The sequence below is a fragment of the Carlito syrichta genome, unplaced genomic scaffold, assembly GCF_000164805.1.
Source record: "Carlito syrichta isolate Samal-C Ts95f unplaced genomic scaffold, Tarsius_syrichta-2.0.1 Scaffold309733, whole genome shotgun sequence".
Classification (NCBI taxonomy): Eukaryota; Metazoa; Chordata; class Mammalia; order Primates; family Tarsiidae; genus Carlito; species Carlito syrichta.
In genome coordinates this window covers 202,338-223,841 of record NW_007253829.1, presented here as the reverse complement: position 1 = coordinate 223,841, position 21,504 = coordinate 202,338, and the positions used below count along the sequence as shown (strand labels likewise).

The 21,504-nt window shown below is 38.0% G+C and overlaps 1 protein-coding gene across 1 annotated transcript in view; it reads right to left on the bottom strand.

Annotated features, from left to right (window-relative positions):
* Window positions 1-19,398, bottom strand: part of MEIKIN (meiotic kinetochore factor) — a gene marked incomplete at its 3' end in the record, with an annotated part of 62,117 nt that extends 42,719 nt beyond the window's left edge. Inside the window, exons 1-5 of the mRNA XM_008067675.1 lie at window positions 19,275-19,398; window positions 19,050-19,134; window positions 18,291-18,378; window positions 16,533-16,593; window positions 8,509-8,643 (exon numbers count right to left, since the gene is read on the bottom strand). Coding sequence (XP_008065866.1) covers window positions 8,509-8,643; window positions 16,533-16,593; window positions 18,291-18,378; window positions 19,050-19,134; window positions 19,275-19,398 — 493 coding nt within the window. The remainder of the gene's footprint in view (window positions 1-8,508; window positions 8,644-16,532; window positions 16,594-18,290; window positions 18,379-19,049; window positions 19,135-19,274) is intronic.
* Window positions 19,399-21,504: the final 2,106 nt, after the last annotated feature.

Sequence of the window (21,504 nt, the reverse complement as noted above, 5' to 3'; positions counted from 1 at the left end):
TACCTCAACAGATTTCTCAATATTTTCCTCTCCTTGTAGTCTCCCCTCCTCTTCTTCTTCTTTTAAATTTTATTGAGGTAAGCACACTTATCATGAGATTTACCCTTTAAACAAACTTTTAAGTGTACATCTGGTATTTTTAAGTATACAGTGTTGTAAAGCAGTTCTCTAGAATGTACTCATCTTGTGTAACTGAAACTTAACACCCTTTGAATAGCAACTCCCAACTTTCTCAACCCACCATATTTTGTCTACCACCATACTAATCTCTGCTTCTATGAGTTTGACTGTCTTAGATAGCTTATCCAAGTGGAATTATGAGGTATCTGACCTTCTGTTCTCAAGACTCATCCATGTCATTGCAAATGGCAAGATTTTTCTTTTTTAAGACTGAATAATATACAATAGCGTGTACATAGCATCTCCTTACTCCATTCATCCTTCAGCGAACATTTAGGTTGTTTCTACTTCTTGGCTATTTTGTGAACAATGCTGCAATGAATCTTGGAGTGTTAATATCTCATCAAGATCCTAATTTTAATTATTTTGGATAAATACCCAGAAGAGGGATTGCTGGGTCACATGGTAGTTCTAGTTTTAGAAAATATTCCATACTGTTTGCATAGCTATTGCACCATTTTACATTTCCACCAGCAGTGTGCAATTGTTCTAATTTATCCACACCCTTGCCAACCCTTGTTATCTCCTGCTTTTGCTTTTTGATACCAGTCATCTTAATAGGTATGAGGTGATAGCTTATTGTGGCTTTGATTTGCACATTCCTGAGGCTTAGTGATGTTGAGCATTTTTGCATACACTTGTTGGTCATTTCTGTTTCTTCTTTGGATAAATGTTTATTCAAGTTATTTGACTACTTCTGAATCAGGTTGTTTTGTTTGCTATTGAACTATAGGAGTTCTGTATGTAATTTATGTATATGTATATATACATATATGTATTTAAACACTCATCAGATATACAATTTACAAATATTTTCTCTCATTTCAGTAGGCTGACGTATCACTCTGTTGATTGCTACTTTTGCTGTGTGGAAGCTTTTTAGTTTGATGTAGAACCACTTGTCTATTGCTGTTTGTGTCTATGTGTTTGCTGTCACATCCAAGCAATCATTGCCAAGACTAATGTCATGAAAATTTTTCCCTATGTCTTCTTCCAGGATTTTTAGTTTCAGGTCTTATGTTTGCTTTTAATCCATTTTTAATTGACTCTTTTGTATGGTATAAAAATCTAACTCCATATTTTGCAAGTGTATATATAGTTTTCTCAACAGCTTTTGTTGAAGAGTATATCCTTTCCTCATTGTGTATTCTAGACACCCTGTCAAAGATCAGTTAACTATATATGCATGGATTCACTTCTGGGTTCTCTATTCTGTTCTGTTGGTCTATATGTCTGTCTTTATGAAAGTATCATAGTTTTAATTATTGCAACTTTGCAATGTATTTCAAAATCAAGGGTAAAATGCTCCTACTTTGTTTTTCTTTCTCAAGATTGTTTTGACTATTTGTGGTCCTTTGTAGTTCCATACAAATTTTAGGGTCGCTTTTCTATTTATATAAAAATAAAATGCCATTTTGATAGAGATTGCATCAAATTTGTAAACCGATTTGAATATGCAAACATTTTTACAATATTAAGTCTTCTAAGCCATTTACTCAGGAAGTATTTACAAATGTTTGTATCTTTTAAATTTTCTTTCATCATTGCTTTGTAATTTCCAGTGTACAGGTCTTTTAGTTCTTTATATTTATTCTTAAGTATTTTATTATCTTTGATATTGATTTGATATTGGGATTGTTTTCTTAATTTCCTTTTTAGATAGTTGATATTAGTATATAGAAACATAACTGATCTTTGTAAATTGATTTTATAATCTGAAACTTCACTGAATTCACTTATTACTTCAAATAAGGTTTCTGTGGCAACCTTAGGGTTTATTACATATAGGATCATGCAGTTCGTAAACACAGATTATATTTTCTTTTTTCCAATTTGTGTCCTTTTTATTTCTTTTTGCGGCCTAATTCCTTTGGCTAGGACAATCAGTACTATGCTGAATACAACTGGCTTAGACTCATTGGTTGCCTTCTTTCTGATCTTACAGAAATGGCATTCAGTTTTTACCACTATGATGCTAGCTATGGGCTTTTCATTTATGGCCTCTGTTATATTGAGGTCATTGCCTTCTGTTTGTATTTTGAGAGTTCTCATAAAAGGTGTTTAATTTTGTCAAATCCTTTTTTCTGCATCTATTAAGATGATTATGTGATTTCTATCCTTCATTCTGTTAATGTAATGTATCATATAATTGATTTTCGTATATTAAATCATCCTTGCATTCCAGCGATAAATACCACTTACTATTATCATTTGTTAATTGCCTGTCTTATAATTCTTTTGTCCTTCTTTTGTCCTTTTTGTCTCCATTTGTGTTTAATTGATTTTTATACATTAATAATGCTTTAATTTTATTCTTGTATCATCTATATTTAATTTTTGGTGACCATGAAGCTTACATAAAATTTTGTATAGTGGTGACAGTCTGTTTTAAACTGATAACTTTATTTCAACTGCATACAAAAATTACATTTTTACTTCTCCCCCTCCAGCAGTTTGTTACTGATGTCACCATTTACATATTTTTATGCTGTATTCATAACATATTTCTAGTTAGAGGTATTTTTAATATTTCTTTTAACATTTATGCTGGAATTAAAAGTGATTTACACATCACTACTGCAACATTTCCGCATTCTGTATTTGTATATATGTTTACCTTTACCAGTGAGTTTTATACTTTCATGTTGCTGTTTAGTGTTCCTGAGTTTCAACTTGAAGAACTCCCTCGAGCAATTCTTGCAAGGCAGGTCTAGTGGTGATGAACTCCCCTCAGCTATCGTCTGAAAGTACTTAACTCTCCTTCATTTTTGAAAAACAGTTTTGATTGGTATATTATTCTTGGTTGATAATTTTTCTTTCAGCACTTTAAATATATCAGTCCATTCTGTTGATCAGCAAGGTTTCTGTTGAGAAATCCACTCACACTTTTATGGGTTCCATTGCATGTATCAAGTCATTTTTATTTTGTTGTTTACAAAATTCTTTTTATAATTTATAATGTATCTCAGTGTAGATTTGTGTTCCTCTTATTTGGGTTCACTGAGCTTACTGGATCTTGATGTTCATTTCATTCCCTAGATTTGAGATTTTTTTCAACCATTATTTCTTTGAATAAGCTTTCTAGCCCTTACTCCCTTTTCTTCTGGGACTCTCATGCATACAATGGTCTGTTTGATGGTGTCCCACAAGTCTCTTAGGATTTCTTCACTTTCTTTCACTGTATAATTTTAAGTGACCTGTCTTCACACTCACTGATTCTTAATTCTTGATCTAGTCTGCTGTTACACCTTTCTATTTGGTTTTTCAGGGTTTTTGTGTTTGTTTTTTTCCTTCTTAGAGACAGGGTCTCACTCTGTTGCCCTGACTGGAGTGCACTAGCGCAGTCATAGGCCACTGTATCCTTGAACTCCAGAGCTCAAGCAATCCTCCTACCCAAGCCACCAAGTAGCTAAGACTACAGGTGCATGCCACCACACTCAGCTAATCTGATTATTTTTTGGAGAGGTGAGCTTGCTATGCTTCCCAGGCTAGTTTCAAACTAATGGTACTATCACCTGGGCCTCCTAATGTGATGGGATTACAGGCATGAGCTTAAAACCTCCTTTTCCTGGCTTAAAATCTTCCTTCCTTCCACAGCCAACCTCAGTTCAGTTATTGTATTTATCAGCTCCAAGACTCTTATTTGGTTTTTAAACTTTTTGTTAAAATTCTCACTTTGTTCATGCATTGTTCTCCTAAGCTTGTTGAGTATCTTTGTGATGATTTTTTTTTTTTTTTGAGTTGGAGTCTCACTCTGTCGCCCAGACTGGAGTGCAGTCGCCACTCCCAGCCACCGCAGGCTCGACCTGCTGGGCTCCAGTGATCCTTCCGCCTCAGCCTTTCAGTAGCTGGAATTACAGGCGTGCACTACCACATCCGGCTAATTTTTTGATTTATTGTAGAGATGAGGTCTCACCAAGTTGCCCAGGCAGGTCTCGAATCCGCGGGCTCAGGCAATCCACTCCCCTCGACCTTCCAAAGGCACGGGATTACAGGCTGAGCCACTGAGCCTGGCGATGATTATTTTTTAATTAGCTGCCAGATAATTTGTATATCTCCATTCCATTAGGGTCAGTTCTTGGGGTTTATCTTGTTCCTTGTTTAGACCATGTTTCTCTGTTTCTTCATTTTCATTGACGTCTGTTGTTGGTATCAGAGGAGGAGGAAGAGGAGGAGGAGGAGAAGGAGGAAGGAGGAAGAAAGGAGGAGGAGGAAGAAGGAAGAAGAACAGCCACACCTCCCAGTCTCATGGAATGTCACTGTACAAGAGAAGACCCTTACCAATCAGCCTAGCTAGAGATTCTGTGGGCCTCTCAATCTGTGCCTGTCCAAACTACTGTCTTTGATCTTAGCAGCCCCCAGGCATCTAGAGTATTTAGGATCCTGTCAGTATTCCAAGACAGGTGAGACAGAAACAAGTTCCATAGGCAGCCCCTGAAAAAGTTGGAACACTGGACATACAGTCCAACTCCTTCCCTCTCCAGGGAGAAGCTAGGATCTGGGTTTTTTGCCCACTCACTCTGCACTGAGTGCTATATCAAATTATCTTCTTTGTTCTCAGCAATCATCAGGCACCTGGGGTATGTTGGGGCCTGTCAGCACTTTGAGATAGGCAAGACAGAAGTCAGTTCCCTCAGAATTCAGAACACTGGATGTATGGTCCAGTACTTTCTCTCTCACCTTCTGTCTAGGAGAAGCTGGGAACTGGAGGCTTCCTCCAAACTGTATAGTACTGTTCCAGGGGTAGGTGAGAAGATGTCTTGAATTTTTCTGCTGGCTTCAAAGTGCTTGGCCCCGTGTTTGTCCAGGGTGCAAGAGCTCCTCAACTAATTTATGGATTTCTCACAAAGCATTCAGGTATTGCTGTTGATTGGCAAGTCCATGGGGAGCAGGAAGGCCCAGGGCTACATATATGTGTGTATGTGTGTGTGTGTGTGTGTGTGTGTGTGTGTGTGTGTGTGTGTGTGTGTGTGTGTGTGTGTGTGTGTATGTATATATGTGTGTGTATATATATATATATATATAGTCAGGGTCTCACTCTGTTGCTCAAGTTGGAGTGCAGTGGCACAATCACAGCCTCAAATTTCTGGGGGACAGTGATTTGTGATTTTTCTGCCTCAGTCTCCTGAGTAGCTGGGACTTTTCTTTCTTGGCTTAATCAATCCTTCATCCCTTCCCTTCCTTTCTTCCTTTCTTTTTTGAGACAGGGTTTCACTGACACAATCGTGGCTCACTATGGCCTTGAACTCTTGGGCTCAAGCAATCCTCTTGCCTCAGCCTCCCCAGTAGCTGGGACTACAGGTGTGCACTACTGTGCCTGGCTAATTTTTCTATTTTTTATAGAGACAAGTCTTGCTTTGTTACCCAATTTGGTCTCGAACTCCTGACCTCAAGCAATTCTCTCACCTCAACCTCCCAGAGTTGGGATTATAGCTGTAAGCCACTGCATCCAGCCTGATTTTTTTTTTTTAAGGAGAGACACTTTCCTCAAAAGTCTGGTGATCCTTGGCTCTCTGCTCATATTTAAAAGGGGGCCCTACAAGGCTAAGTAGAATCCCTATGGCTTTGGTGGGGCTTGCCACATAGTTGGCACATTGAGGACTCTTGAGGTCAGCATACTTAGGCACTTTCTTTTAGACTACTCAGATTCCTGAGAAAATAACCTTTCATTCTCTTGCCAGAATGTTCAGGTCTGAGCAGAAAAATGGGCTGCTGGGGTGGAATTAGGCATTCAGTGAGCACATTCTACAATAAACATGAATGTTTTTACTTAAATTCCTTTTCTCAGCACATTATGTGCAGCAGTTAGATTTTGCTATATAGCGAACAATTCCAAATCTCAGTGGCATAAAATGAAGAGCATTTATTTCTTGTTTCCATGTCTAGTGGTTGGCTCAGGCAGCTCTGCTTTAGATTACAAGTCTGCAGATCAGCTGGAGCAGCTCTCTGCAGTCTTCAGGTTGCCTGGACTGCTCTATTCTGTATCTTTCATTCTGAGGTTTCACAAAAGAGGCAGAGCTAATTAGGATATCATCTAATTGATAAGGGCAAAAGTACAAGAGGACAAACCCAATTATTTAAGCACATTTTAAAACCTTTCTTACTTTTCTTCCACCAAAACAAGTGACATGGCCAACCCCGAAGCCAAAGAGTAGAAATGTATACTTTACCCAGTATGAGACTATGAAAAGGGCACAAATATATACTGCTGCTACAAAGAAATGACTAATTGGGACCAACATTTCAACATGCCATAGTATCCCTGCTATTAACAGTACCTACTGTCTTCTAGTCACAGTCTCTCTGTTTCAAAATATCCCAAATAATAAATTTGCAGGCTCCCTTTGAGTAGGAAAGCAGCAGCATATCTTTCATGTTTCTGACATATCTTTTTACAAGTATTTGGTGTAGCCAAATTATGAGCCTTTCTGTGGTAACATTGCAAATTTGGTTGTTTCTGGGTTCCTCATATTGTTGACTGAGGACTCAGCTTTCTTAAGTCTGCTATATCAGACCATCTGCTCTCTAGCTTTCCAAACTTTATGCTTTCTTCTTTCTAATCCCCTCTGCCCAATGGGTTTATGACTTTAAATATAAAAAAAAAAAAGAAAGCCATCTGCTGCCACTGTAAGGCTGTGGAAGAAGGCATATGAAGCATGACAACTAAGTTCATGAACTCATCCTAGAAAAAGTGCTACATACCACACTGCTGAATATCACTACAGTCACCTTTGAAGTACTATCCTTGAGAAGCTATGCACCAACACCAGCGCCTAGTCAAGGAATTCTTTTTCCATCAGAGCTGTTGTCATATAACTCTGGATGTCCTGAAAGTCATCAAAATGCCTTCCTTTCAATATTTCCTTTTTTTGAGTAAAAAAAAAAAAAAAAAAAAAAAAAAAAAGTCACTGGGGCCAGAGCAGGTAAGTAGGAAGGGTATTCCAATAGTTATTTGCTTACAGGCTAAAAACTCCCTCACAGACAGTGCTGTGTGAGCTGGTGCATTATGATGCAAGAGCTCCTTCAGGACCATTTTGGCACACACATTTTTCATGCCAAGATTTTCAGTCAAATTTTTCTGTTTCTCTATCAATGTTTATTTGGTTGGCGATGCTTCTCACAGTTAACTGACGATTTTGATGCACAATTCAACCAATTTTTGCAATGTTTTTGTCAGTTTGGTTCATTACTGGCTGTCCTGACCACTCTTCATCAGTGACGCTTTCTCTCCCCTCAAGAAAACATTTAATCCATTTGCACATTGCCATTTTCTTCAAGACATTATCTCCATAATCTTGGACTAACATGTCCCTGATTTCACTTTCACTCTTGCCAAGTTTAACAAGAAATTTAATGTTTGTTTATTGCTCTAATTCAAATGCTGACATTCTTGTGATGACAGCTCTGATGGCCACTCCTGAAAAAAAGTTCCAAAATTGCTTTGATGGGTGGACTAGGCATCGGTGTACAGCTTCCCAAGGGGAGTATTTCAAAAGTGACTGTAGTGATAATCAGCAATGAGGTATGTTGCACTTTTTCTAGGATAAGTTCATAAATCTGTCAGAACTCATATATTTAATCTGCCATTATTAACCAAAGTATGTATAATAAGTGTGAACAACTATTAATTTATAGAGATAATTCAGGCAGGGACTTGGCCTAGCTAATGATTAAGTTATTTGCTGAAAACTAAGAGAAGAATAGGAAATAAAAGGTAGCCTGTAGTTCAGGAGAACAAGTATACATTCATTATGTGTAAAATTGATTAATAATTGGATGTGTATTATATGTAAACATAAATGACATTTCTTTTTCTTTTTATCTTTTTGAGTTGGAGTCTCACTCTGTTGCCCAGGCTGGAGGGTAGTGGCACACTCACAGTCACTCCAGTGCCAACCTGCTGGGCTCTGGCGATCCTTCCGCCTCAGCCTTCCAAGCAGCTGGAACTGCAGGCACACACTACCACACCCAGCTAATTTTTGGTTTATTGTAGAGATGAAGTCTCACCAAGTTGCCTGGGCTGGTCTCAAACCCACGGACTCAAGACAATCCACTCACCTTGGCTTCCCAAACTGCTGTGATTATAGGCCGAGCCACAGAGCCTGGCCCCTAAATGACATTTCATTATCCTTCTTTCATCTGAGGGTTTTTGCTCTATAATCCTATGTGTCTGAGCATGGAGCACAATGGGTAGTCATCAAGGGAGAGAAGTGCTGATGAGAAAGAGAAGTATGCATTCTCCAAAGGAACATTTATTCATTAGAGGATCTGTGGACAAAGGAACAATTTCTATAGTAGAGCAATTTAAGGTCAAAATTATTTTCTTACCTAAATAATCTGATCCTCTGAATAGTTCAGGTGACGGTAAGCTAGTTGAACTCTCTTCAAGACTGTTATAGTCTGTATAAGAATCTGTGATTGAACAGCTCAGAAGAGAACTGGAATTATGCTGCAAGCTTAATCCTGTAGAATAGAAAAAATGGATAAAACGCTCCAATGGAAAATAGACTTGAAATCCTAAAAACTTAAGTTTATGAAAATATACAAGCTTAATTATAGATTATGAATGCAAAACTTCTTATATACAACTGAAAAGGCATATTTTAAACCATTTTAATTTGAATCTCGGATAATAATTCTATTTCTGATGTTGATAAAAGGCATTATAATCCTCTTCTATTGTTTTTCAAAGTTTTCATTTTATAACTTACTCCTTCTCTACTTTGGTTCAGTTGTGATTCTTGGTTCAAAAACTCAAGTTTTATATAAAAGTAACCCACTAATTGCAAGCTGATTAGCTGAGGATAGAAGAGGGTTATTCTGGTTATTCTACTTATTCTATCTAAAACATGATCAGTCTAAACACAGACAAACAGAGTAAAGAAACTGAACAGAGAGTGGAGAAATAGACTCACACACAAATGAGCAACTGATTTTTTATTGAGATCTAAAGGCAATTCAGTGGATAAAGAATAGTCTTTTAAAAAAATTGTTCTGGAACAACTGGGTATCTACATGCAAAACAAAAAAAAGTGGCACTCATACTTTCCATCCTGTAATTAACTCTAAATGGATCATAGATCTAAACGTAAGTCTTAAAGCTAAAACTTCTAAGAAAAAAAAACAAGAGAAAATCATTATGACACTAAATTAGGCAAAGGTTTAACACTAATGATTTATAAACAATAGCAATGATACATTGGACTTTACCAAAATTTAAAACTTCTCTTCACAAAAGATTGCTAGGATGAAAAGACAAGCTACAGATAGGGAGAAAATATTTGCAAATGGACTGCAATCCAGAAAATAAAGAACTCTGAAAACTCAAAAATAAGAAAACAACCATCATTAATAAGAAAATGGGCAAAATATTTGAACAGCGAATCTTCTCAGGTTCAGACAATTTAAAGTCATCTCTATAAAAGTAAACTAGAATGAAGAACTGTTCAATAAATAATAGGGATAAAACATAGTACTAAAAGTTGGGGAGAGCCAGAAGGTTTTGTAAAAAAATGGAACATACTCTGCTACATTTAGTCAGCATTTATTAAACATTTCTGATATGACAAGGTAGAGGTCAACACTGATAGAAATGGATAAGGGGAAGGGTGAGGGTAAGAGATCAAAGGGAAGCACTGTTCTGAAAATGTTATCCTTTGTCCTAGAACTGACTTACGCCTATCTCTACTCACCTATTACCTACCTGAGACAGCTAACTTTTTGTCCTTTCTTCCTTGGCCTCACTACAAATTTTTCTCCTATTCCAATTGCCTCATTAAAGCTGACAATTGTTTCCTACCTGGCTACCTCCTCCAGCCACCACTACAACACTTAAATTGACTGACCCCAATCTATAATCCTTCTGCTGTCAGAGGTAGGCTGTCCCTCTGAGTCTTCCTAGCTTTCCCCATTCCACTAGAGTGTCCTGTCCCTTTCCTTGCCAACTTTTATCCTCCTGACTCTGACTTCATCCTTCCCATCCACATTGTTATATCTGTCTTGTCACCTCCTTTTCAAAATGTCATGAATATCACTCATAGCAGAGGTATTCCTTCCACTAAGACCCGGAACTCAAGCCAGGGTCAGAAATAAGGAAAGTCCTGTACTCACCAACTGGGTAATTGGGCAGAAAAAATAATAAAGGCTCATGCTGTATCAGTGGGGGATTGCTCCTGATGTCTCAAGTAAGAGAAGTAAATGCATTTAAAAATTACATTTTAATCAAATTATTCTATACATCTTTAAAATGCCAAATAGTTCCACAATACTTACAACAAAAACTGCTATCTTGTCTTATACCTCCCCACCATAATTCCCTAAGCTCTGGAGGCAACTACTTACAACTCTATTAACTGTTTCTCTTGATAGCCAACTCCCTAATATTTCTAAATTAAATGTATTCAATGTCTCTATTATTATTGAAACATACTCATAGCTGAGCCCTGTACCATGAGCTATAACCATCACTTTTTTGCAGTTTTTGTTTTTCCTCTGAGTTACCATCTAATTTTGTAATTATTTTTCTAAGTACTTAATCACTATTTCATCCAAACTTTTTGCAAGAGTATAAATTTCCCCTCAATACTTTCAAAAACACCAGGTTATCCGTTTATTTTTTCTTTTCTTTCCTCCCTCCCTTCTTTTCTTCCTTCCCCTCTGTTTCCTTAGGTCGTTTCTTTCTTTCTTTCTTTCTTTCTTTTTTAAAGAAGTATTGCTATCGGAGATCTCAATCCACTTGCTCAAATTTGGATTGTTTTCCTCTACACATGCTGCACAGATGTCTTCTTAGGTTTCCCTTTACCATTATCCTAAGAAATTCCTTCACACATTTCCTGTATTTTTTGATTCTGGATTCCAAGATTTCTTCTTCGTTGATTTACTCTGATTTTCTTAGAGCATCTGCTTCATTCCTGGGCAAAGGTACATAGAAGATCTGTCCAGGTCAGTCTTCTTTCCTTGTACTCTTAAGTAATTCTCTATCCTGCTCGGAAGATACCTCTCCCCCAAGAAAGCCTGATTACATCAGTAATAAACCTTGCCATGCCCTCTGGGTATATGGAAGGCATTATCAGTCTTGAAATTCAAATTGAATTGTACATTCTGCCTCTGCAAAATCAGTTCAATATTTTAAATGCATTTTCCTCCCACCACGTTCTAGCTTCTGGAAATGCTCTTCAGAAGTCTAATGCCATTCATATTCTTGCTTATTTGCAACTGATTATTTTTTCCTCTAGAAAACTGAAGGATTCCTCTATCCTGGTGATTTTAAAATTATATAATGTTATACCTTAGAGTGAGTCTTTTCTCATTTATTGAGATGGGCACAATTAGTCCGCACCATCCAAACTTGGCTCTCCACATCTGTTTACACTGTTCAGAATCTGAAAGGTTTTTTAAACAGGCATACTCATGATCATTTTTAATTCTAGGAAAATGTCTAGTTTTGAGTATTCAATAATATTATTTTGGTTTACAATGTCTGGAACTTCTCCTTTTTAGATGTTAGAATTCTTAGACTTGCCTTCAAGTATTTTTCTTTTTTAAAATAACAGTTTTGTTGAAATATAATTCACGTGCCATTAAATTCATCCTTTTCAAGTGTACAATTCAGGGTTTTTTTTTCCATATTACAGAACTGTGCCACCATTGCTGCTATTTCTATCATAGGTCTTCGATTTGATGTCTGTTCAACTTTCTGGACTATTTCCTTAAATTTATCAACCAAGTCTATAGAATGTTCATATTTTCATGTTTTTATTTTTTAAGAACTCTTTCCATTCTCTGAATGCTCATTTTACAGTAGCCTGTACTTGTTTCATAGACACATTTTTTGTGACCCTGAAGATATTAATGAAACTATGGTTTTTAAAAAGACTTATTTTTCTTGCATTGTTTGTGTCCTTCAAGTTTATTTTTATTAGTATCTTCATTTTAAATTTTTATTAGTATCTTTATTTTAAATTTTTCTTTCTTTTTTTTTTGAGTTGGAGTCTCACACAGTCGCCCAGACTGGAGTGCAGTGGCCACTCCCGGCCACCACAGCCTCAACCTTCTGGGCTCCGGTGATCCTTCCACCTCAGCCTTCCAAGTAGCTGGAACTACAGGCGTGCGCTACCATGTCCAGCTAATTTTTTGAATTTTTGTAGAGATGAGGTCTCGCCAAGTTGCCCAAGCGGGTCTCGAACCCATGGGCTCAGGCAATTCACTCACCTAGGCCTCCCAAAGCACAGGATTACAGGCTGAGCCACCGAGCCCAGCTAAATTTTTATTTCAAATGTCTAGTAATTCTTAAATGTTCAAGAATGAGGCGGTGGCTCACACCTGTAATTCCAGCACTTTAGGAGGCCAAGGTGGGATAATTGCTTGAGGCCAGGAGTTCAAGACCAGCCTGGGCAACACAATGAGACCTAGTCTCTACTATATATATATATATAAAATTGGCAGTGGGAGGATTGCCTGAGCCCAGAAGGTTGAAGCTGCGATAAGCCGTGATCATGCCACTGCACTCCAGCCTGGGCAACAGAGACCCCGATGGAAGAGAGGGAGGAAGGGTGGGAGGGAGGGGCATTAAGATGGCATCATGAGTGGAACTTAGGAAGAGGTGGGTTTTACTGAAGAGTTTTTAGGCAGGGAGCAGGCCATACTACCAGAATACAGTCTACTCTTCTCCTGGTAAGAGAAGTTTCCAGAAGAGGAATCATCTGATCTCCTAGTTGAGGTATATTTGCCTGAGTGGGTGAGGGGTCCAGGGATTTTGTAACTAAGTATATAGACTTTCATTTATTTTCTTACCTCCCACCACTGCACAATTTTAGCATCCCTGTGTCCTCCCTCTGCTTCAGTGTTTCAGACTGCCAGGGTGGGAAGAAGTGTAGCTGCCTGTCATAGTAGGGAAGGGATCAAAGCATTTAACTGCTACTTTTAACATTTCTAAAAAATCCTATTGTAAAGATTTCCTTCAGAAATATGTGATTCTTCTAATTCCTAAACCTGAATCAGTTTGCTTCTTGGTTTGTTCCTACTCTAGCCATCTAGCTTTTAGCTTTTTAAAAAGTCTGTTAGGTCAATTATAATCCACTTATCTGCCTTCCTAATTCCAAACTTTTACTGATTATCTCTTGCCAGCTGAGGTCTCTTCTCAGTCTTACTGAACCTTATGGTTTTAAAACTTTTTTGGCTTTATTGATATGTTAGAGAGATTTCAGAAAGGAGAAGTAAATGTGTATATTCAATCTTCCACATTAAATAGAAAATCCTTAATTAATTTTTCAACATGTTACAACGTTACTAAATTCCAAGGCAGAATTAAAACAATTAACTGTATACTAAGTAGAATTCTGTGGGCCGCTGCTCAAAACTTAACCAATTACAATATTTTAATATGGAAAAAAGTACTCTAAGTTTCAACAATCAGCAAATGAACTTTTATAATACAGGCAGTTTCTAACAGACTGTTGGAGACAGTCTATTTTTTTATTTCCTTATACCTTTCACTTGTCAACTTAATAAATCTAGTAATCAAGGACATTTCTCACATGTTTAAACCATGATTTTAGAAAATGTTGCTTATTATTGTTAAATGTTTTATTTTTTTCCCAATAGAGAATAAAACCCATTCAACAAGTATTTGAAATTATATTATCTCCCAAGCATGGGATAGAAAGATAAAAGATAGTGCTATTCAATGGCTTTAGAGTCAAAAGGAAAAGACAGACAAAAACAAGTACACTGCTGTTTTGAGTTTTGAGTCTTAAGATAGAAGTATACAGAGTGCCTCAGAACTACTAGGATAGAACAAGTCATTTAGAAAAAAGAGAAGAGAGCTCAGGAGAGGCTTCCCAGTAGAAAAGGCACCTGAATTTATTTTTGAAGTAGATGTTAACAAGGCAACTAAGGGAGAGGAAGAACAAAAGCATTTATTGAGTTCTTCCTATGCTTTTTTTTTAAATTGGAAAATACAGTTTATTTAGAAAGTAAATTAGAAATGAAGAGAGAGAAGGGAGATTCACCTCCCCAAGGTAGGGGAGGAGGGCCAAAGCCAAGAAACATGGCGGCCATAGCTCAAAGAGCCATATAGACACACCAGAGTTTAACTAAGCAATGGCCCCTATGTTCTTTTATACTGTATTCTAAGAAGTATTCCTCTAGCCTATTTTCTAGCTTGCTAGTTTGATTTTCAGTTGAATAAATTCCAATATTAGGCTATTTTATTAAGTTTTTAATTTGATAATGTTTTTGGTTTTCAAGGACTACAATTGTTACAATAGCCTGTTACATTATGAATTCAATGGCCTTCTGTACCTAAAAAGATATTTAAAATCTTCTGCCATTTCTTCAGATATTAGTTCTTCTGTTTGTAGCATCTGTTGCCTCTTTTCCATGGCACTGGTTTTCTTCAAAGGCTTGGCTGTTCCTGGTTGCCTTATTCATATATCTATTTGAGAATCTCTGGTTGTATGGCAGTGAGTACAACTTCTGCAACAGTAGCTTGCTTCTGGAAATTTGGGAAGAAGGAAGAGACATTTTGGAACTTGTGTTCTGAGTGGCAACATCCTCTTGCATTTTCTAAGTATTGTAAGTTATACGGGAATACTGCCCTAATTGTATGGCCAATGTCCACACCAGAAATCTCCTGTATCTGAATTCCCACTTCATCAGCCTAGGCAACACAGCAAGACCTCATCTCTACAAAAAAAGAAAAAAAATCAAAATATCAGCCAGGTGTGGTGGTACACACTTGTAGTCCCAGCTAGTGCACACTTGTAGTCTTGAGAGGCTAAAGCAGGAGAATCACTTGAACCCAGAAGGTCGAGGTTGCCATGATCAAGCCACTGTACTACAACCTTGGCAACAGAGTAAAGTCCCGACTCAAAAAAAACACAAAAAACATTTCTCATTTCAGAAAGCCATATTATATCTTTACTCTGGAGTTAACAAACCTAAGAAATGCCTACCTTTTTTAAATGGTTTTCTTCCTCTACTGTCCTTATGGCAATCTGAAGTTACTTCAGACTCTCCCCTGTTTCCCAGTACAGCCCCAACACTGACCCTTAGAAGTCAATCCCTGATGGTTCACTGCTTAGACATAATTCTCAGGATTTTATCCTGGCAGCAGGCACTGGTAGTTGCCAGTGTTTCCATATAAAAAGGGGATGATGAGAAAGGGACTAAGTAATTCAAATGGAGTTATTAATTATCACCTTGACAATTCCTTCAGGGCCTCTTCTATCAGTCTTTTGCATTTGTTGACCAAGAATTTTGAGTATCTCTACAGCTACTCTTACCTTTGCAGTGGTTTTTCTCTGCTCTTGATATATCATCAATATGATCTCATCTGCTTCTAAGAATTCCTCTGTAGTTCTGTGTTGATGGCATCCTTTGTTTTCAAAATAAGTACAATTAAACCAATATGCAGATGGGTCACAAATTTCTATCTCCAGATCTCCATATTCAACTGCCAATTTGATATTATTACTTAGTCAATCTTAAAGACACTCATAACTTAAAATATTAAAAACTGAATTCATGGTCGTTTTCTCAAATATGATTTTTTTCAGTGAATAACACCACCTTGTATCCAGTTCTACAAGCCAGAAACAAGAACCATCTTTGTCATCTTTACTCTTCATCTGTCAAATCCTGTTAATTTAATTACCTAAAATAGCCATCAGATCAGCCAACTTCTTCTCATTTCCAATATCAGCATCCTAGTAAAAGGTCCCATTATCTCTCCCCTAAACTACTGCAACAACCTCCTCACAGTACTTCTGCCTCTTTCCACACTGCAGCTAAAATAATCATATCATTCTCTATCAAATGACTGCAATGGCTTCCTACTGTTCCAAACATAAACAATGATGTATTTGACATGAACTTTAAGGCTATGCAAGACCTCTAGCTGCTTATTCAATCTTCACATTTTTCCTATTCTCTGTATGCCTGTTACACTGACTTTCTTTCAGTACACAGAACACACAATGCTTAGTTTCATGTTAGGGTCTCTGCACATGCTGTTCCCTCTACCTGAATTTCTTTTTACACATCTCTTTGTATAAATCTTACTCTCCTTCAGATCTCAGTTCAACCGCTGTTCCCTCATAGAAGCCTTCCCTGATCTATTTTCAGTCACACAGAAGTCACTTCTCCTTTGTAGTATGTATCACAATTGCAATTTCCACTTATGTGCCTGAAGGCTTTGAGGACGAGATATAGAGCACAATCAGAAGGATTAACCTTAGACTAAGAAAAAGACACTTTTCCACTGAGAGGGGAAGATGGGGAGAGACACAAATGGTTGCTTATGTTTAGAAGAAAGACAGAATGCTGAGGGAGTTCATATATATTAGTCTTACCTGATACTAGTTCACTATTTGATGAAGTACTGTCAACCCGGAGATCATCAGTCACTGACTCCTATGTGAAATAAGAATTAAAGATATAGCACAAATTATGACAATGACCACTTTTATATTATAATATTGTATCACACTGATTTGGTTATTTTGAAAATGAAAAACTAACATCAACTTTGTTTCACAATAAAATATTCTTTCAGTTTATTGATCAGATATAATCTGATAATTAATATTAAATCTAAAAATATTAATATAATACTATGGACATATCTAGGGAATCAATAATATACTCATCAGCTAACTACTATGAGATAAACCAGCAAATAGAAGATAAAGGTGAATATTTTTCTGATCTACCAGGGGAGAAAGGGCTTTTCTTCTCTAAATATAAAGGCAAATATATAAATCAAAAGGAAAGACTGATAGATAAGTTTAATATACTAGAAATAAAATTAAAGGCAAGTAAACAGATATGGAAATATTTGTTGTATGTTAGTGTGTGAAAATATAACTATCTTTACTATATGATGAAAAGACATTTCACAAAAAAGCAATATAAATGGTCAATAACTTGAAAAAAAGGCACCAATTTTCCTAGAACTCAAAAAAAATGGAAAGTAAAACTGCTCCTTTTCATTTATTCATGTATTTTAATTTATATATATATACATATATATGTATATATATATATATATATATATAAATAACTTCAGGTAAGATGGTGCTGATTTGCTAACATGAATCAAAAACTTTAAACATGATCCAACCCATGACCTACTGCAAAGCATTTATCTTAGGGTAAAAATGTGAGGTACACAAATAAAAACTTCTGTAATGGGATGCCTACTGATATGTATAACAGCAAAACCTTGGAAACAATCACAATCTCCAAACACAGGAAGATAGTTGTACAAATTACAGTATATCTAGCTACAAGACAAAACACCACGAAAACACTAAAGATCATGTTTTTGAAGACAAATGTATGTGGAATATACAAGAAAACAATTTGCAAAATGTTTTAACACAGAAAAAAGGAACAAAAAGAAATATACAAACATTGGAAGAAACTTTTAAAATACTTTTTTTGTATAGTATAAGTCATCTACAAGGAACACTTTACACTGTTAAAATATGGAGTAAAAGCCTTTTAAAAAAATGTCTTGTGTTGAAACTCTTCACTCCCAAAAACATGTTATAGAGGAATATATAAGTTAAAAATATGGAACTTTGACTATCAAGTTGAATGGCAATGTCAGATGAGTCACAAGCGATTGTTTAAATCTGAGTTTCCCCAAATTAGTGCTGTATAACTTTAAAATAGAGTGCGAAATCCATACTAAATACAGTACATCGAAAAGTTATATAATATTCCAGTGAATAAATATTAGAATGCTCTATAATATACTGAACCCTTAGTAATGAATCATGCTTTTAGTTATTAATGGAAAGTTAAATGGAAAACATGAACATGGCTTTAAAATGTCACCAAACACAAGGGAATTATTAAATAATGCTTTGTATTTGTCATACACAAAATTAGCTAGTAACTTGCATTTCTCCAAAATTTCTTTGTCGAGGGAAAGAAAAAAACAAAAATGTATTCCTATGAATGTGTCTAAAGACACACCAATGTTTATAAAAAAGATACTGAGTAAGTTACGTGATTTCTACTGAGCAAAGAGCATTTTATTCTTTCATGCTGCTGGTCTCTACACTAAATGCATCAAAGGACTAGAGGAGAAACATACATACACTCAATGGAGTAATCTTCACATCCTGGTTCTCTTCACTAGTGCTATTTCCTTGCAGGCTTTTCTCTCCTGTAACTCCTAAGTGAGTGCTAACAAACAAACAACACAATTAGTTTCCACCATTTGGACTTAACTCTCCCTATCTCTGTTTATACTGTTCAGAATCTGAAAGGCTCCTTAGGAAGAAGGAACAGAGTGGATGAACAGCACCAATACCCAAATGCAGATTTTTATCTCACTTGCTTTTAGGAAATTTGGCAAACCTTTCCATTATTATTATTATTAAGTCAAGTCAGAGTCTCACTCTGTTGGCCATGCTGGAGTGCAGTGGCACGCTCATGGCCCCCGCAGCCTCGACCTGCCGGGCTCAGACGATCTTTCTGCCTCAGCCTTCCAAGCAGCTGGAACTACATGCGTACGCTATCATGCCCGGCTTATTTTTATTTTTTATTTATTGTAGAGACGAGGTCTCACCAAGTTGCCCAGGTTGGTCTTGAACCCCTGAGCTCAGGCAATCCTCTTGCCTCAGCCTCCCAAAGTGCTGGGACTACAGGCTTGAGCCACCGCGCCCGGCTAAAGCTTCCATTTTTTCAAAAAACAAATCTTTCTGAAGTCCAATTTCTGGGTCTTTGTTCTGAGACGAGAAAAACCGGAATTTCTCTTTATATTCCTCGTGGACTCTTAGAATGAGAGGCTGGCTACTAGAAGAAAATTAGGATTGAAGTTTTCTGCGGAAGCCAGCCGGCCCGCGACTACTCACCTGCGCTGCCCAGAGCCGCTACCTCCCCGTCTGCTCCCCTCGGCGATCTTCGGCAACCCGTGCGCTCTCCCTTTTACCGTCAAGCCTGAGAGAGCGGCACGTATCAGAGCAACAGCCCCGGAAGCCCGCTCACCTGCCCCGGGGATCCCCAGGTCCGAGGCCTACCGCCCCACCTGCCCGCCCGCCCACCCCGCAGGGCTGCTCGGTGGGGCTTACGGTGAAAACGCCGTGAGCCTGGGCCAGTCGGGGCCTCCGCCTTCGCGGGGGAACCTAGGTCTGGCGTCGGGGTTAGGTTGTGTCTCTGACTGGCCTGCCGCTTCTTGCGGGTGTAGACCCGTAGCGGCCACATAGCTACTGCACCCACAGGCCACAAGAGTCCGTGGACCCTCGATGGCCTGCCTCGTCGCCTTCCTGAGGACTAGACCAACTGCCGGAGGGAGACAGCGTCCAGCTGAGGATTAGCCACAACACTAGGAAAAGCCAAAGTCTTGCCCCTCTACAGAGCGGCCGGGCCTCGCTCCCGCCTTTTTATCTCGACGAGGCCGCGCAGCGGCTTCTGGGAAGACGGAGGAATACGGCAGAGACCCCGCCCTCCTCGGGGCAGAGCGGGAGCCACGTGGTTCCTGGGCCACAAGCCCAGCTCAGTTACCTCTAGCGGAACATATGCTTATGGTAAAAAAGCCTCTTCCTCGTTCTTTGAGTTCTAAAGTTCACTCCTTTACTTCTCTTCAGTTGTCGGATAGGCCCAACACCGGACTCCCAATGCCTCGGTGCACTCTTTATCAGCACTGCATAAGACCTTAGTAAAGGAGTTGTCTTAGGTCACTGAGCGCTGGCAGTCTAGCCAAGGGTCAGCCTCACTGGGTGCAGGAAGATCAAAAAGCAATAAACGTACGTTAAGACAGCAAGAACTCAACCTGAGGAATCAACTTCAGCCCCTGGGGCCGCCAATATTTTGGGAGGCTATGGTAACTTGAGAGTTTAATCAAGCCTCCATAAATCCCTGGGCTCCAGGAGGCTGCTTCTCAGGGACAAGCATAGTCCTTAGCCTGTGCCCAGGAGCCATTGCACTTAATAATAACCATCTTCTTATTCTGCATAGTGGCAACATCTCATAACATTTAAAATGCAGTCAATATTGTGTGTGAATATAAGCAACATCCACAATATTTTAGTAATAAAATCACTGAACTTTTTATTTAAAATCTGCTCATAGAAACATTTATGTTAATAGATTTAATATGTAATTAATCATAGATAGCTTTGTAAAGAACAGTGGGTAGACATTCTTACCTGGTTAGAGATAGTGCTTTGAGTCACTGAATCAATATTTACTGAGCACCTTAATCTGTGTTAGGCACTGTGGTAGGTCCTGGGGATACAGAAGTGAATCAGAAATGGTTCTTCAGTTAAGGATCTCTCAGTTTTGCTGCAATATAAAGCAATTATCATCTTCCAACATCCTTATTTTAGTTGCAGCCATGGAAAAACAAATATGCTGAAAAGTAGTCTCTTAGTTTATAAGCCAGGTCTCCAGGCTACCCTGTCTCCATCTGAGGGCTGTTGTGAAAAAACTTGGAGTTCTTAAGTGACCTTTGGGAGAGATCTAGACCCTGGGATGTCCTAGGCCCAGAAATGGAAAAAAAACATTGAAAAATGAAAATAGGTTAAACAAAAAGCTAGTCTACCCTTTAGTGGTCCTGTTCCTCAGAAATCTATCTCACTGTACTGAATTACATTCACTGAAATGTCATCAAGTAAAGATTTATGCAAATTAAGGCATAGGGTCACAAAACTGGAAATAAACTTTAGGGTCTGATTTATTTAGCCAAAAGGCAAAATGCCCCCTCATTTTGCCACTGAGGAAACTACAGTGTAGGGAAGCTTGTTAAAATATATGATTGACACAGGGGACATGGCTTTCCTGGCATTTGACTCATGTTCTTGTCATTCTCCTATTCCTTCTAACAACACATGGCTGGATAAGGGATATGGGGGAACAAAGAGAAGAGCTTGAAGTCCTTAGTAGCAAGGGAAGGGGAAGAGACTAGAGACAGACTGTATCTAATTGAAACTTCACCCAGAGCCAACCTATAAAAGGGGAAGGAAACATGTCGCCTACAAAAGGGTGAGGTAGGGCAGAGACTTCTCAAAATCAGTCATTGCTCAATCTCCCCAAACTCCATTCCCAAATGCACAAACACCAGTGCAAGTATTCAGTGATAAGTGTTAAACTTCTTCCATTTACCCATCCTACTACTTCCACAGCTAGAACTCTGCTACCAGTGTTTCAGTTCAACACATATGGGTTTGACTAGGTTTGGAACAGTCTTGGAGATACTAACTTCTATGAGAAAGTGAGTTTCAAAGAGATTTCTGAAGAAAGCTTTTTGTAAAACAGCCAGTTTGTGGGTTTGGGATTCCCTGGAGCCCAAAGTAAATCTTTCTGAATAAT